At 53.2% G+C, this 14,490-nt stretch overlaps 6 protein-coding genes across 6 annotated transcripts; 3 read left to right on the forward strand and 3 right to left on the reverse strand.

The window, feature by feature from the left end:
* Positions 1-550: 550 nt before the first annotated feature.
* On the forward strand, positions 551-1,109 carry Z520_08320 (uncharacterized protein; the record flags this gene model as incomplete). Its single annotated transcript, XM_016778817.1, has 2 exons — positions 551-792; positions 941-1,109. 2 exons carry the CDS (start codon positions 551-553, stop codon positions 1,107-1,109), a joined length of 411 nt encoding a protein of 136 aa, XP_016630188.1.
* A 392-nt stretch (positions 1,110-1,501) lies between these two features.
* Z520_08321 (uncharacterized protein) lies at positions 1,502-2,422 on the reverse strand (the record flags this gene model as incomplete). The annotated part of the gene is made up of 1 exon (XM_016778818.1): positions 1,502-2,422. The coding sequence occupies one exon, from the start codon at positions 2,420-2,422 to the stop codon at positions 1,502-1,504; it is 921 nt and encodes a 306-aa protein (XP_016630189.1).
* Positions 2,423-4,428: 2,006 nt separating this feature from the next.
* Positions 4,429-5,964, forward strand: Z520_08322 (uncharacterized protein; the record flags this gene model as incomplete). Its single annotated transcript, XM_016778819.1, has 1 exon — positions 4,429-5,964. One exon carries the CDS (start codon positions 4,429-4,431, stop codon positions 5,962-5,964), a length of 1,536 nt encoding a protein of 511 aa, XP_016630190.1.
* A 1,367-nt stretch (positions 5,965-7,331) lies between these two features.
* Positions 7,332-7,967, reverse strand: Z520_08323 (uncharacterized protein; the record flags this gene model as incomplete). The annotated part of the gene is made up of 1 exon (XM_016778820.1): positions 7,332-7,967. The coding sequence occupies one exon, from the start codon at positions 7,965-7,967 to the stop codon at positions 7,332-7,334; it is 636 nt and encodes a 211-aa protein (XP_016630191.1).
* Positions 7,968-8,511: 544 nt separating this feature from the next.
* On the forward strand, positions 8,512-9,645 carry Z520_08324 (uncharacterized protein; the record flags this gene model as incomplete). The annotated part of the gene is made up of 1 exon (XM_016778821.1): positions 8,512-9,645. One exon carries the CDS (start codon positions 8,512-8,514, stop codon positions 9,643-9,645), a length of 1,134 nt encoding a protein of 377 aa, XP_016630192.1.
* Positions 9,646-12,214: 2,569 nt separating this feature from the next.
* On the reverse strand, positions 12,215-13,302 carry Z520_08325 (uncharacterized protein; the record flags this gene model as incomplete). Its single annotated transcript, XM_016778822.1, has 4 exons — positions 12,215-12,535; positions 12,594-12,762; positions 12,819-13,029; positions 13,113-13,302. 4 exons carry the CDS (start codon positions 13,300-13,302, stop codon positions 12,215-12,217), a joined length of 891 nt encoding a protein of 296 aa, XP_016630193.1.
* Between the last annotated feature and the right edge of the window lie 1,188 nt (positions 13,303-14,490).

The raw sequence follows: 14,490 nt of genomic DNA on the forward strand, positions 1-14,490 counted from the left end.
GGACATGGTTTGCTTACAGACAGCAGCATGTTGTTAGCACGAAGCCACTGGATTCTGTCGATATTGAAGGCAACAGCCGGCTTTGAAGCAAACAGCAGGGCATTGAACAACAAAGGCTAGCAGTAGCAGGTTGTTGAGGAGACGAAAGTAACAAAAACGTCCATGATGAAGTCAGCGTAGAATATTTCACATGGGTTCAGAGACCACGGAGAGGGATCTCGTTCTCGTCAGAGCTATAAGGGCAATGATCCAGACACTTGGTTCCTCCATAGCTGAGTGAAATGGAAGCTTCCAATCATCTTGTTTTGTTCCTGCGATGTTCAAAGTCATTTCAAGAGAAAGCGATACGGAACATTTCTTTCTCCGCAGCGCTGCCTCCCCGCCACCAAACGAATCAACCAACTTCATCTACACTCATTCTCCAATTGAACTATTACATATTTGGCTTGCACATCGTACCTTTACAGCAACACGCAACAGCGACTACCTAACCTACGAGAGACCTGCCTCCACTGCAACTTAGCTCACAGTCGAACGCCGACCCAACAACATGAAACTCCTCTCCTCGCTCCTCGCCGCGGCGCTGGCGCTGGCCCACCTCGTATCTTCCACGGGCCTCGAGATCGAGTACCAGACGCCCGATATTGAATGCACACGCAAGACCCAAAAGGGCGACAAGATCGACGTCCACTACCGGGGCACGTTGCAGGACACGGGCAAGGAGTTTGACTCTTCGTACTCACGAGGCACACCGTTGAACTTTGAGCTGGGCGCGGGGAGGGTCATCAAGGGGTGAGTAGTGGTGCCTCCTCTTTTTTCCTTTCTTCCCCCCCCCCCTCTATACCATTTGGCTTGCTAGTGTTATTTTGTGTCAATGGGCAGGAATGGGAAAATAAAGAGGTCGTGGACTAACTGGATCTGCGTAACTGCGTTTTGTTAGATGGGACGAAGGGTTGTTGGACATGTGCATCGGCGAGAAGAGGAAGCTGACGATTCCGCCCGAGCTGGGGTATGGTGCGAGAAGTGTTGGGCCGATCCCGGGGAACAGCGTGTTGGTCTTTGAGACCGAGTTGATGGGCATCAAGGGCGTCAAGAAGGACGAGTTGTGATCTATTGGCAAACCCTATTGTTGACGGGGGACATTACGATGCCCTTGTCCTCTTTTCAGGTGGACCGGCTTCTCTTGCATCGACTGGTAACTTGATAGATGGGAAAATGGAGGATCATAGTCAATGAGGCCACCTGATGGTATTGCCATCATTGCTTCGATAAAATTGGTCGGTGTTGGGGTATCAAAAAGCAGGCCATATCTATCAAGCATGCCTCCTTCGACTCTGCTGGGGTATTCGCAAAACCAGGGTCTTGTAAGGGTGACGCCTCGCTGTATCCAGTCTATGTCACGGATCGTGTCCTGAAGAACTTTCCTGTAATGCTCCAGTCCATGCTTCCAGGGACAAGTCCAGAGCCGCGCCGTAAACACACATACTCGAAAACAGGTAAATCAATCCATATCGTCCAGCCCACCCCCATTGCCACCTGTTTCCTCGTCATCGCCGACAAGTATGCCAACCAGACACTCACTTAGCATAGCGTCCCAGTTCACCCAAGGATGGACCTCCATGAACAACTTGACAGAATCCTTGCCTGCGCCCCTCATGATCTCGCCCGCCCCACCAGGGTGGAAGGGAATGTATGGTGTGATGTTGTACACCTTGCCTTGGTATACCGTCCAGGCATCTCGTCCTTTTCTTCCGTTCTGCCGCTTGAGTTGGGCGGCCGTGACTCGAATCAAGCGCTCTCCCGGCGCGTCCTTGCCTCGAAGCTGGCTAGTGGGGTTGGATGTGAGTGCCGCCCAATCGAGGGGAGAGTGACCTGGTTCAAGGATCACTTTCCGCGAAACTTGCTTGCCAGGCGGCATGATGGACGAAGTCGGTGCGAGTGAAGCATTCGGGAGAGGCTTGATGGGAGGGACACGCAGGGACGCTGCTGCGGAGGGAGGAGGTCGAATAAATCCATTGCCTGGTCGAGGTGGCGGTGGTAACTTATCGACGTTCGGCGGATTCACACGAGGCGGGCTTGAAAGCCTGGCCGGCCTGGAAAGTGTCGGAGGAGGGGGCATGCTTTCGGTCTTGGGTATTGTCTCGTCCGCCATCTTCTCAGGTGGTTCATAATCTCCTGGTTGAGAGATTTCCAAGCGAAGAGGCGAGATATCGAGGGTTCGTTGAAGATCCGGCTTTTCTTCGTCAAGGGTGTCCGAAGCTGGCTGGGGCTCTTCCGGGTTTTTGACCAGCGCTGGCATAACAGATTCGCGGCGTGCTTTTGCGGGTGATTCTAAGACTTCTTGCACATCCTGTTTGACAAAAATCCTGTAAAGAGCGTATCCTGCTAAAAAAGTCCAACATCCAGCGGCGAGCCAACCCATTCTATGAAGCGACCGAAGGAAATCGTTGCGGAGAAGAGGTGGACAGGTAACAGCGGCTTCATGGTGCCAGGGGTGGTTCGTTGTTAGGATATGCAGGAGCAGTCCATGTTGTTGTAGAATGTTTGGAGACCAGTGCGCAGACAGTCAGGGAAGGGAAAGATTGTACTCGGTATTAGTTGAGCCTCACTAGTCATGTCCTCAGGGAGGATTGGGGGGCGAGCGTGCGTCGGATCAAATGACGGGCTATTTGTGGACGGAGCGAGGGCGATGGCCCGACGACATAGTATCAGTAGCTGTCATTCATTCATTTAATCATTTAATCATTCAATCATCCATTGTTATTATTCAGTCGAACCTCTTGGGTGCCTCTGTTTGCCTTTATTGATTCCATCATGGATTCCATCTTTGCCGCCGCTGTGTGTCAAGTGCTAAATCTGTGCGTCCTCCATCCACCGGCCCTCAACCCCACCCCGCCGTTCGTTCGAGCAGCGCCTTTCCAACGAGGCGGACATGCTACTGTCAGCGAGGCGACCTCCAGGTCCCAGTGCCCCAATTGTCTTTGTCCGGAATCACCTTTTCTGATGTGCCGGTTAGAGTTTGTACAGCATGAGCACCGAGTGTCGCAAGGCGATAGGCGGCCTTTGCGAGACCCGGGCAGATTTGCCATTTGAGTCCCATTTATGCCTGGCATTGGGCAAAATTGCAGAATGTAATGAACTTGAATGATACAGTGGTGACTGTCCAGGTGAATAAACGAACTCGCTTCGCTTTCTTCTCGTAGCCGCCAAAGCATCGCCCTTCCCCTCTCCGTTGTCCTTTCACTTTCGTGCTTCCACTCTCTTTGTCAGTCGTTCCCGTATTTCCGTTGGGTCCAAGCAGAGGACCCTGTGCCTCTTGTCCCGTCATCTGAGGGGCTGGATCTGCTCGGAAGCACGGCTGAAAACACACACCAGCGCGCGCTGTGGGTGACAAGGTTGAGAGTGCCGACTGCCTGCATACTTGTCAGGTGCCCAGTGGTGGTGGTGGCCAGGTTTGAAGCTGACAGCCCGAAACAAGTAGGAATCTTGAAGTAACTCAGTAGTAACTGGGAAACTCCAGCTGCTACTGCTACTGCTACTGCTTCTGTTCCTGCTGCTCCTACTGCCACTGCCACTGCCACTGCCACTGCCACTCCTCTTCCTCTTCCTCCTCACCATCATCTTGCTCCTCTCACTCCTCTATCCCCTCTTCTTCGACATCCAGACTCCGATGCTACGACACAGCAACCAATCACTCTCAAAACCCTCGTATTCGACTGTAACGTTGACCAGCATCTCGCTTTTCCCTCCACAGTCGGCTTGTCACTGATGGTAATACCGAAGCACAGACCACAATACCAAGATAGACGCCTCGGCCAAAGCTGAAACCTGCCTTGCTTTTAAGCTGACTCTTCCACCCTCTCACCGTTCTCACCGTTCTCACCAGCCGCTGCACAACCTTTCAACGACTAGTACTCGATACACCCTGCCCCTCCCCGATTCCAGAATCATCATCCAACTGCGGCAGGGCAGACGTGCCTCTCGCTACTGGTCAAAACCGGGCACTAAGGGGATTCTGTCCTCTCCCCCTCGCATGACCATCCAGATTCCGTTACAACCTTACTTTCACCACACTCCTCCCACCACTTTCACTCATTGCATTCTTCTTCCAACCTCCCAGTCTCCTAAACTTCTCATTGCCCATCGTTAGGTAGCCCCAAGGCGTACTCTACGGCCTCTTTTGCCTTGGATCTGCGGTATTCCTCCATGTCTCCATAGCAGCCTCAGGCTCCGACTGATTTTCGCTGCACAATCCGTGGTCAACCAAACTTGAACCGGCCTTCAGCCCCTCTTAGCCACGGAGACTATTGACGACCATCCGTTGGGCTTCAGTCCTTACTGGATCTTAACTTCCGCTTCCCTGGACACAGTTGCTTGACTACTGCGTTCAAGGTTTTACTCTCTTGCATGGAGTACTATCACCCTCAGATGTCGTCTCCACCGCACTACGACGACTACAGCCCTTCCGGATCTCAAGCTCGTTCTGAGAGAGAAAATTCCTCTTCTGATGACCATAAGTACAAGCGTCGCAGGGTCGAATTCAGGAGCACCCCTCATAGACACATGGCGGATCCTTCACAGTCCCCTAACAACTCGGCGCCGACATCAGTCCCAGCCTCAGGAGATTCCTTCGGCACCAGGTTCCATGGGATGCCCCCTTTCATGTACCGCGGCATTTTCATGGAGGAAGATGCAGCTCTCGAGTACCTTGCATCAGGCTCCGGCTTTGCTCAAGATCTGCGTGGCATCGACTCTCCCTTCACCTACCAGAACTATCCCCCCACAGGCCAACCTCCACGACCCGTCAATCTGACCAGCTATCCGTGTCCACCTGGTCTTCGACAGGAATCAGGCGTCGACCTTGTTCGACCTCTGCCGGAGAATATCTTCCACGACCACAGAGAGTCGGACGAGCGACTGGGAGAATCGCAAGGCTTCCTGGTAGAGCCTTCTAGGAGTGTGACAGCAGCCGCCTTCGGTTATTCAGTTGACTGGAGTCAGTCTTCTCCCTTTCCCCCACCGGTACCCGCAAGTACGGCGGTGTCTCCCAGACGAGAACCGCCCAGCTCCGCCGCCGCTAACCCGCAGAAGCCGCCTACCATGTTGATCCTCACTCGCGCCACCACGGAGAGTATCGAAGCCTTGGAAGAACACAAAAAGGAATGTCCAGCATGCCAGCTCGAATTCGAGCAGGATAACTTCATGGCCGTCATTACCTGTTGTGATACCCCAATGCACGCTACCTGTCTGTCAGCTTGGGTCAACTCTGTGACATACTCCAAGAGCAAAGCATGTATGAAGTGTCGTAGAACCATTGATGCGAGACGCATGTTGAACAATGTTGTTCCACCGGTCACTGACAAGTCGTGGGACGAGGGCGTTGAGTTCAACGCACCAGAATCGCTGAAAGGGGATGCAAAGATTGAGCTCAATGTCAGCGCAAAGCCGGAACGTGCAAGAATGCGGCGGTTCGGAAACTCGATGTATTACCCAAGCTACAGATCAGTGCGAGCCTCGTTTGCGGTGCCAGACACCCTGAATCCAGAGACCAGAAACGCGGTCCTCCAACTCCGAGACGAGCAATTGCGCATGACGGACGAAATGCGACATCGAACTCGGGTGGCCCTTACGGAATGCAACCGAGCAAATCAAGACGATCTCGGCGCGAATCGGGCACTACTTGAAGCTCAAGTTCGGGGCGAACCTGGGGATCTCACGCCTCTAATCAGGAGGTGCGAGAAGACCAAGTTGGCTAGGGATAAGGCGAGAGAAGCGTACCAGAAGATCCAGCTGGAGTCGGAGACAATGGCCCGTACGCATGCCAATCGGTTAAGCACCATGCTTGACGAATACTGGGTGGAACAATATCGCGCCAGCCGAAGTGCGGAGGATGAGCCGGCTCGAAGCGTACCTCTTCGAGTGGTCAACGGGGAGCCATCTGACACGCGGTCTCCTGAAAATTGAGTGGGCAGAGTCATCGAGGCGAAGAAACGGGGTCTGAAGCCAGCCCGTGACTCAAACTATTGACTACTCGGCGGAAACTTCGTGCGAGAGTAGTCAAGGAGGATTGGGAGACCTGAATGTTGATTGTTGGGGATGGCACGTGGCGATACAGGTCAGGCAGCAGAGGAATTGACTATGTCGGGTTGGAGGAGATCTTCGAGGACAGAGCAACAAGGTTCCACCCGAAAATTCACAGTTGACGAAACTGGGGCGACACAGTCGGCGGTCGAATTGGTTCGGCGCGACGGTGCCAACTGGCTACTCAAAAGAAAATGACGACCAAAATTGAAGTTCGGGGCCAGGAACAAGGAAGCAGACGTACACAATCTGGCCTCAGCGGACACATGAACAGCACTCATGATGATACGACGCATGGTTTTCGCAGGGTTCATGCTTGCATTGGAGAACAGGGACAGAGGTATGGGCGCACAAAGGACACACGATATATGGCATGATGCATCAAGGCATTCCTCTTTACTGCCCCAGCTTGACATTGGGCTTGGATTTCTGGTTGCACCGGTGATGCAATGGTCTATGATAAGGTGATCGGCTCAGTTCTATCCTTTCGCTCCGTTGATGTTACGGAGATGTCACGTTCGGCGGCGCCATGTTCCATGGGCATCCGACACCAATATCACATCATATCGCTTGGCTTGGACGTTATGTACCTACGGCTAATCCGTCCATCTGCATCTGTTGTCGCCTGGTTTCCGGGGTTCTTTAATGTACATGATGATAGCATGATGATAGTCAAAATGCAATGAATCAATGCGGAATGGAGATCATAGATCCAGTGGTCGTTTGCTCATACCAGTTGCAGCGTATCGCTTACGTATGTACAAGGTCAGATCCAGACAATCGATGGCGATAATGCCTGCCGGACCACAGAGCAGCATACAAGCTGCAATTCAGCAACCAACTCTATGGTTCTTCTATATATTCGATATGCCAAAAGAGCAACCTTGTATGAGGCTCAGGCATTTTGACTCCTGGTCTGGGTCCATGGCGACTCGGACATTTTATCTCGTACACCTCGCCCTACCCCCTCAAAGGCATACCAACATCCCCGAGGCCAGAATCTTGCGTGCGAAGTAACAAGAACATTGGTGCAGCTGCAGATAGTCAATCCTGGGCCGCAATCAAGTCCCGAAGCCAGTATCGGCAAGCACATCCTCATCCAGCTCGAGTTTTTTCCGCGGATATATACCACACATCGTGCTGTCCTTACAGATCTTGCCATGTCTTCGTTTCCACAACATGCACATGTATTGCTCACGCTGCTGCAAGGCGCCTGCCGGCCCTTTGTCATCCCAAACAATGTCGAATCATTACCTAGCAGCAGCGGAGTCATTCACGGACCGCAGATTCGGATTATTCCAGTAGTCGAAACAAGTCCTCTGAATCTGTAGTGGCGGTCGATTGGAAGCGTCGCCGGATGTCGACAGGAAGGGGTTGTACGGCGGCGGTGATAGGTGGACTGCGTTTGCTCGAGATTGTTGTAGACCGCCTCCTCGCCCGCCGAAAAAAGCGTCTATCGTTGTTTGGTTCGGTTGGGCGGTCTGCGGTATCTCTGCTTCTGGGGGGAGGACGTCGTCGGTCATCATCTCGGTGTCGTCGGCTTCGTTGTACATAGGCAGGCCGTCTTGATCGAGTGAGATCACGTCCGACATGGGCATTGCCTCGTCGAGATGCAGCCGTTGTGCATCGTATAGTTTCCTCAGGGTGTTTTCATGAATGACCTCCTCGTTGGGTTTGTCGTCGCGGTATCTCTTGCGCGTCCGGCTGTTCAGGTAGGGAACGGCCTTGACTCTGAGGCAGTCGTAGGCAGTGTTGTTGTTGTTCTCAGATGAGATCGTGCTGCTGCTGCTGGTTGACGAGAGAGGGGAGGATGTCACCGGGGGTGTGTTCGGTTGGAGGTAGAACATGTCCTCCTCAAAGACGGAGGCTTTTCGTTTGGTGCTCATGCTTGATCAAAGTACCGGGTACTCTTATCGAAATCCGCTGGGAGATGGCCGATGGTGGATGGTCGTGTGGGAGGAGGCGAAGTTTCGTCTGAAGAATGACGCGTGGGGAGGACACACTTTACGCGTCTCACGCGCGTGAGATGGGAGGCTGGGAGCTTCAGGTAGCCAATGGAGGTGATGACCAGGTGATGACCAGGGTTCGTGGAGGTGGTGGCTCTCTCCAATGATGCAGAGTACAATAAATCAATACATACACTCTCTAAGAAATAGATGTTGCGAGGTGATGGGATTGAATGGAACAGTTCCAAAGAGCGAAGTGTTCTCAATCTCAATGATGCCAGTGCAGAAGGAAGCTGGAAAGGCGCCCCCCGCACACGTTCAGAGTACGAGGTAAGGATCACCCCGCCGAATCACTTTGGCTTCATCCTAGGTACCTAGTAGAGATCATCATCGACCGACTCGCCAACCACATCCTCTCAAACGATCTAAAAGAGTTTTGCACCTATTTTTGCGACCGTCTTGTTCTTGTTCTTCTCTTCTCAACATGACCGTGAGAGAAGCCACTCATGCCGGCTCGTGGTACTCTGGCAATGGGCGACAACTGGCAACCCAACTCGACCAGTGGCTATCTCAGGTGCCCGAGACAGGCATTCTTCCTGGCGTCGACAGTCTGCCATTGTCTGGAGCCAGAGTAGTTATATCTCCTCACGCAGGCTATGCCTACTCTGGTCCTTGTGCAGCATGGGCCTACAAATGCCTCGACCTCTCCAAGGCAAAGCGTATCTTCATCCTCCACCCGTCTCATCACCACCACTTGAGCACGGCTGCGCTCCCTGTTGTGGACGCCTACGAGACTCCCCTCTCCACCACGCCTCTACCCCTCGATCATGAGACTATCCAAGAACTATCCACCCTCTCCACGGTCGTCCAAGGTCGCACTGTCAAGTTCACCACCATGTCTCAGCCCGTGGACGAAGCCGAGCACAGCGCCGAAATGCAACTACCATACATCCACCGACTCCTCCAAAAGTTATACCCTGACAAGCCCGAGTCGTCATACCCTCCTCTAGTGCCCATCATGGTCGGCGGTACGAACCCTGCAACGGAGGCTGCATTGGGGAAGATGTTGGCTCCGTACATCTCGGATGAAAGCAATGCATTCGTCATCTCCTCGGACTTCTGCCATTGGGGGAGTCGATTTGGTTACACCTATTACCTCCCTGACGCACCCAGCCCGGCCTTGTCGCCGCTGACGCTCCCCAATGGGGCACGAGGGGAATTTACCACGGCGAAGGAGTCGGTCAACGAAGACGTTCACAAGATGCCCACACTGGGGCTGGGTCAACATCTCGGCTCCAGGACTCAGGTTCCAAAAGGTGGACCACAAATATTTGAGAGCATCGCACACGCTGACAGAGCTTGTATGTGTGCCATCGCCACGGGACAACATTCAGAATTCCTTCGTGTGCTCAAGGAAACCGGGAACACCGTGTGTGGGCGACACCCCATCGGTGTATTCATGGCTGGCCTTGAAGAGGTGGAGCGACTGGAGCGGGAAAAAGGTGGTGAACCGGACCATCACAGACGATTCAGGTTCATGCGGTACGAACGCAGCAGTGATGCCGAGACTGTGAGGGACAGCAGCGTCAGCTACGTGAGTGCTTTTGCCGTCCTCTGAGGCGGGCTACTGGTCATTTTGATCCCAAGTCGGACAACACACCAACACAACCAAGAGCGGTTTATGCCGAAAAGGGGAACAGTCTCGAAATGGGTAGAGGCGAAGTCGTACCGCATCTTTCCGCAAAGTTCTGACACGCTCGCCACGCGTAGAGCGTAAAGGTGCTCGTGTCAGCAATCTGTTCGAGAAGATGGCTTACCCCGCTCGAAGAGAGGCACATTATTCAGGCAAATAGCTGGTCCAGACAGTCAGCACGGGGTTCTGGTACAGATTCTCGTCCGGGGAGCCGAGATATATCTTATGATTCGGCTCTGATATTTCAGGGAGGGAGGGGACGCGCAAGCGGAGGGAGAAAGGCTGAATGAAGCGTGCTGCATGCTTCAATGCTGCACTATTCATTTCAAATTTGGGGATCGCGCTGAAGTACTAGGTATTCGGACGATGTAGTTGTTTCTAGCTCTCGTTGCATATGCACGATGCTGGAGGCCTTAAAAGAGGGCATAAAACAGCTACATAGATAAAGCGTGGAGTGCGACGGAGGATGCCTTACTGGGTCGAAGATGCTGATACAGCGTCCTCCCCTACCAAGCGGATGACGGGAACCAAGTCCGAGACCAGGGCCATCCTTGCTCGGCGCCACCAGCTCCAGAAAAGGGAAGCATCGCAGAAACGTCCAAGTCGCTGTTCGGAGTCATTCCCCAATCATTAATTCATTAATCCCATGAGTCAATCAGTTAATAGCAATATATCAACGTCATTGCCTCATTCACAACCCCAGCCCTACTAGATAGAGGTGTCAGCATCGTCAGTGACGTAATATGAGGCTAGCATACGCAGGTAGATACTCTCGGGGTTTGTTTTGTGGGGGGGAAGAATGGTGGCCGGGGGGCGGAGGAGTTTTGCATAACGATGACGCCTTTTTCGAGCTTGTTGGACGTACCTAGGTAGATACCTACCTAGTCAGAAGTCTACCTACATACCTACCTACCGTACAAAGTACCCACGGGGATCAAGAGCGATAAGGGGGTGAGCGATTGGGAATGCCCCGTGGAGGTCGAATCGAATTCCGGGAGAAATACCGGTAACTACTTTCGATATCTTTTGTCTGGCTATTGTGCTTTTTGACTTTGGTAGGGCTGCTCGTTAGAGCCAGGCAGTTCTCTGAGTTTTCCTGTATAGGCAGGTCGGTTAGGGGAGGGGAGGGGAGAGGTGCGTCCCCATCTATCTAGGTATAGTACTGTACAGGAGATTTTAAGGTAGATTACTTATTCTCCGTTCGAGTAAACCGGTGTAGTATGTACCTAGGTCACAGAGCACTACCTACTACCTACGTTTGCAGAAAAGTTGCCCCCCGCGCACCTGTTGAAAAAGGGAAAAGGAAAGAAAAGAAAAAGCCAATCGAGGCACCGATTCGGGGGTCACTTTGTTCTCTGGTGCGTAACAGGGATGGATAACGGAAGGCGCGGGTGGGGGTTTGTTTGTCTGAGGTCAACAGACGGGGCTAGTTTGATACGAGTCTGGGGGATGGATGGATCCCCCTTTCGCTGACCGAATCGAAAAGGAAAAGCCCCGTCGGTGGCTAGAATAAGCAGGCAAGGTCGGTAGGTCACTTGACGTCGTCGCCAAACGGTAGGTACTGGTGCTAAAATCAAGGGGGGCGATTCTTTTGGAAAAGACACCTGTGTGCAGAAAGAACACCAGAGTTGCAGGAAGAGCGGTTTAGCGACAAGAGGGGGAACGAACGATCAGCCCCTCTTCCCCCAGCTTCCACCGCGCCATGGCAATCAGAGGCTCTCTCTCTCGCTTCTCTAGTCCGTACATCTGTACATCTATACACCTGCCAAGGCTTTGATGAGCCGTGATACTGTCGCCGGTGTCAAACTCAAGCCCTTTGGGTGCTTGGTGACTTGTAGAGATCAGCATTCCACAGCTTCCCGGCGCTAGGACGCTAGAACAGCCAGGAAAGCGATCTTCGATCCCAGCGCGCCAATCACTTAGCGTGGAGCTGATTGGGGCCACTGGCGAAACGTAAAAGGCTTGGGCATGACGACAATCAATCAACTCCCTCAGTAAGCCCTGCGATCCGACGATCCTTCTTCCATCATGACGTCCGCCATCGAACATCCTTTTGATATCGGCCATTTGGGAAGCTCCGCCATGAGCAAGAATTGCTCGTCACGAGCTGGCCTGCCGAGTTCCCGACACTCCTCTGGCTTGCGGGTAGCTGTGTCGACGAAGATGAAAGTGAAGCAGGAAAAAGGACAATGGCTGAAGGTAGGAAGCATAGCATTATAGTATATTAGCAAACGATGGATAAGTTTTTGGAACAGAACTGGCCAGAACCAAGCAACGCAGATTGGGGTATCCAAAGAGACGTAGTATTGCTTTGCCGATTCCAGTTCCATACAACACCGCACCTCCCCAGTATGATGATTCATGCCTCTCGGGCTCATTCATATTCCTGTAATAGAAATATTTCTTCAACCACTCTCGGCGCATGCCCTCCACATGTGTAGGGTGCGCAAAATATCGACGGCGAGCATGTTTTGACCCGCATCGTGCAGGTCGCTTAGACGGAGCTATCCTTGTCGTCGTTGCGAGCCGCCCTACCCTTCTCCGACCAGGGGAAGTGGATGACGGGGACGATGAAGAAGCTGTTCGAGGTGTCTGCGATACCTGCAAGGGCATTGTACCAGGCCAAAAATGCGGCAAGGATGCCAAAAGCACCACCTGCACGGGTCAGGCCAGTGTGAGGTGCGCCGTTCTCGAGGACCAGGTACGAGCAGCCCAGCATCAAGAAGGCCAAGTCCAGGGTGAAGAACAAGAGGAAGAAGGCCAAGGTGGACTTGAGGGTGCAGATGAGGAGGAGAAATGTGAAGATGAACCAGCCCTGTAGTTTCCTAGTCAGAACTGCGCCGGAGATGCAAATGCCATTGAACAGCACTTACCATCAAATAAAAGCCCAAACAATCAAACAGGGCCTTGGTGTTCTGCTGGGTTTCGATGGTAGATTCGATCTGGAAGCCGCCGGGGGTGAGGATAATGGCAAAGGAGATCCAGAAGCCGCCAAAGGAGGACAAAGCGGTGGCACCGAAAGTGTTGCCGACTGCCATTTCCCTGTGGATTCAGGTCAGCGGCAATCAACCGAGCCCCAAGCAGCAAGCAAAACTTACCACATGCCAGCCAGAAGCTGCACGAGACCACCATAACCAAAGGCGAGAGAGATGACGATGGCAGGGACTTTGACATTTCGGGTCCCCAAGTTGATCAAGCTGAGGACGAAGGTGGTCAAGGCGAAAGCGCACAAGCCCAAGGGAGCTGGGTTGGCGAACTTGCGTTTCTCAACGCCTCTGTAGAGACCGGGTTGGAATTCACCACCGAAAGCTGTAAATCATCACGCAACAGAAGAAATCAGTCAGTCCAGGACCTTCTGAGAAGACGCGATCAGGCGGGTAGTGGAAACTCACCAGGGAGAGTGGCATCCAAGTTTGTGCGCATATGAGCCAAAGGGCCATATCCGAAGCGAGCAGCATTTTGAGCCGCCGTCTTCTCCTCGTGGCTCATTCCTCGAGTGGCCTTTTCGAAGTCCTGGGCATGGGAAGAGGTGTCGCCGTTGACTGCCGAGTTGACAGCGTTATGATCTGTGTTGGTGGCCATGGTGAATGGAGCTTGGGACAGGTAGGAGTAGGTCGCAAGGTGAGAGCACGGTGAAGTGAATAGCTAGCTACTCGAATGAGTATAACTTTTGCAACGGTCTAGGCTGGCACGCGGGCAAGGGGGATGGAGAGGGAGAGAAGGGGTGTGATGGAAAGGGGATCTACGAGTGTTTATGTATTGCTCTGGGATCACGCGCGTGTCCGAGGACGCTCTGGGGCAAGCAAAGCTAGGGTGTTCTGGGGAATGGAGGGTACCAGAGTCGGAGTCGGCGGGGAGGAAGGTTTTTTTCTTGTCTGTTCACGGCATTACATTTCTGGTGGACCGACGTTTTGCACAGACTTGGAACGGTTGAAACAAGACTAAAGCACTGGATCGCGGCGGGGGAGTGGACAGACAGCTGTTGGGAAGGGGGTGGGCTGGTGGACTGGGAGGGTGGACAAGATGACAAGGTTGAGAAATGATCACCTGCGACTTGGAGGCATGGATTGAGTTCATCACTGGGGACAAGATCTGTCCGGAGGAACGAGTGAGTAGTCATGGGCTCATAGCTGTCCCTCGTAAGGGCGAGAGAGCGACAAGGGCGGCGAAAGAGAAAGAGCTAGAGCTAGGACCAGGACGATGACGGGGGGTATGATGCACTGTTTCTGGAAACGATGTGAATGGGCCGGAGAAGCGAGAAGTTGCATTTATTGCCGTTTAGCCTGTTATTGAGGACGGGCGAATGACTACAAACCGCAAAAGGCCCTTTGGGGCTCGGAAGGTGGAGACGGCCTGTTGCGGGCGAGCGGAGGAAGGAAAGATGCGACTCTGACTGGATCTCCAGGGCGAAAGGCACGACAGAACCGGCGAATGAGCCAGGAGTCACGCCACGGAGAGAAGACAAGGAAACAGGGCGCTTGGCTTTGGCGTCATGGACGCATGGACGATTGAAGGTTCTAGACTGGCAATCGCAGCAATAGAGCTAGAAACGGCTCTGAAAGACAGACAGTGGAAAGAGAGATGCAAATTACAATACCGAGAACGCGGTAAGTACCTAGTGGCTCAGAGAAAGAGCGAAGATCTACCAGCGGCGGAAGAAGTGGAGACGTGACAAATGCACTACGCACCCACTACGCACCCACTACGCGCAGAGGGCAAGGAGATGCAAGAAGCAGGTGGATGATGATGGGCTACAGATGGGCTACAGAT

The sequence above is a fragment of the Fonsecaea multimorphosa genome (genome assembly GCF_000836435.1).
Source record: "Fonsecaea multimorphosa CBS 102226 unplaced genomic scaffold supercont1.18, whole genome shotgun sequence".
Taxonomy (NCBI): Eukaryota; Fungi; Ascomycota; class Eurotiomycetes; order Chaetothyriales; family Herpotrichiellaceae; genus Fonsecaea; species Fonsecaea multimorphosa.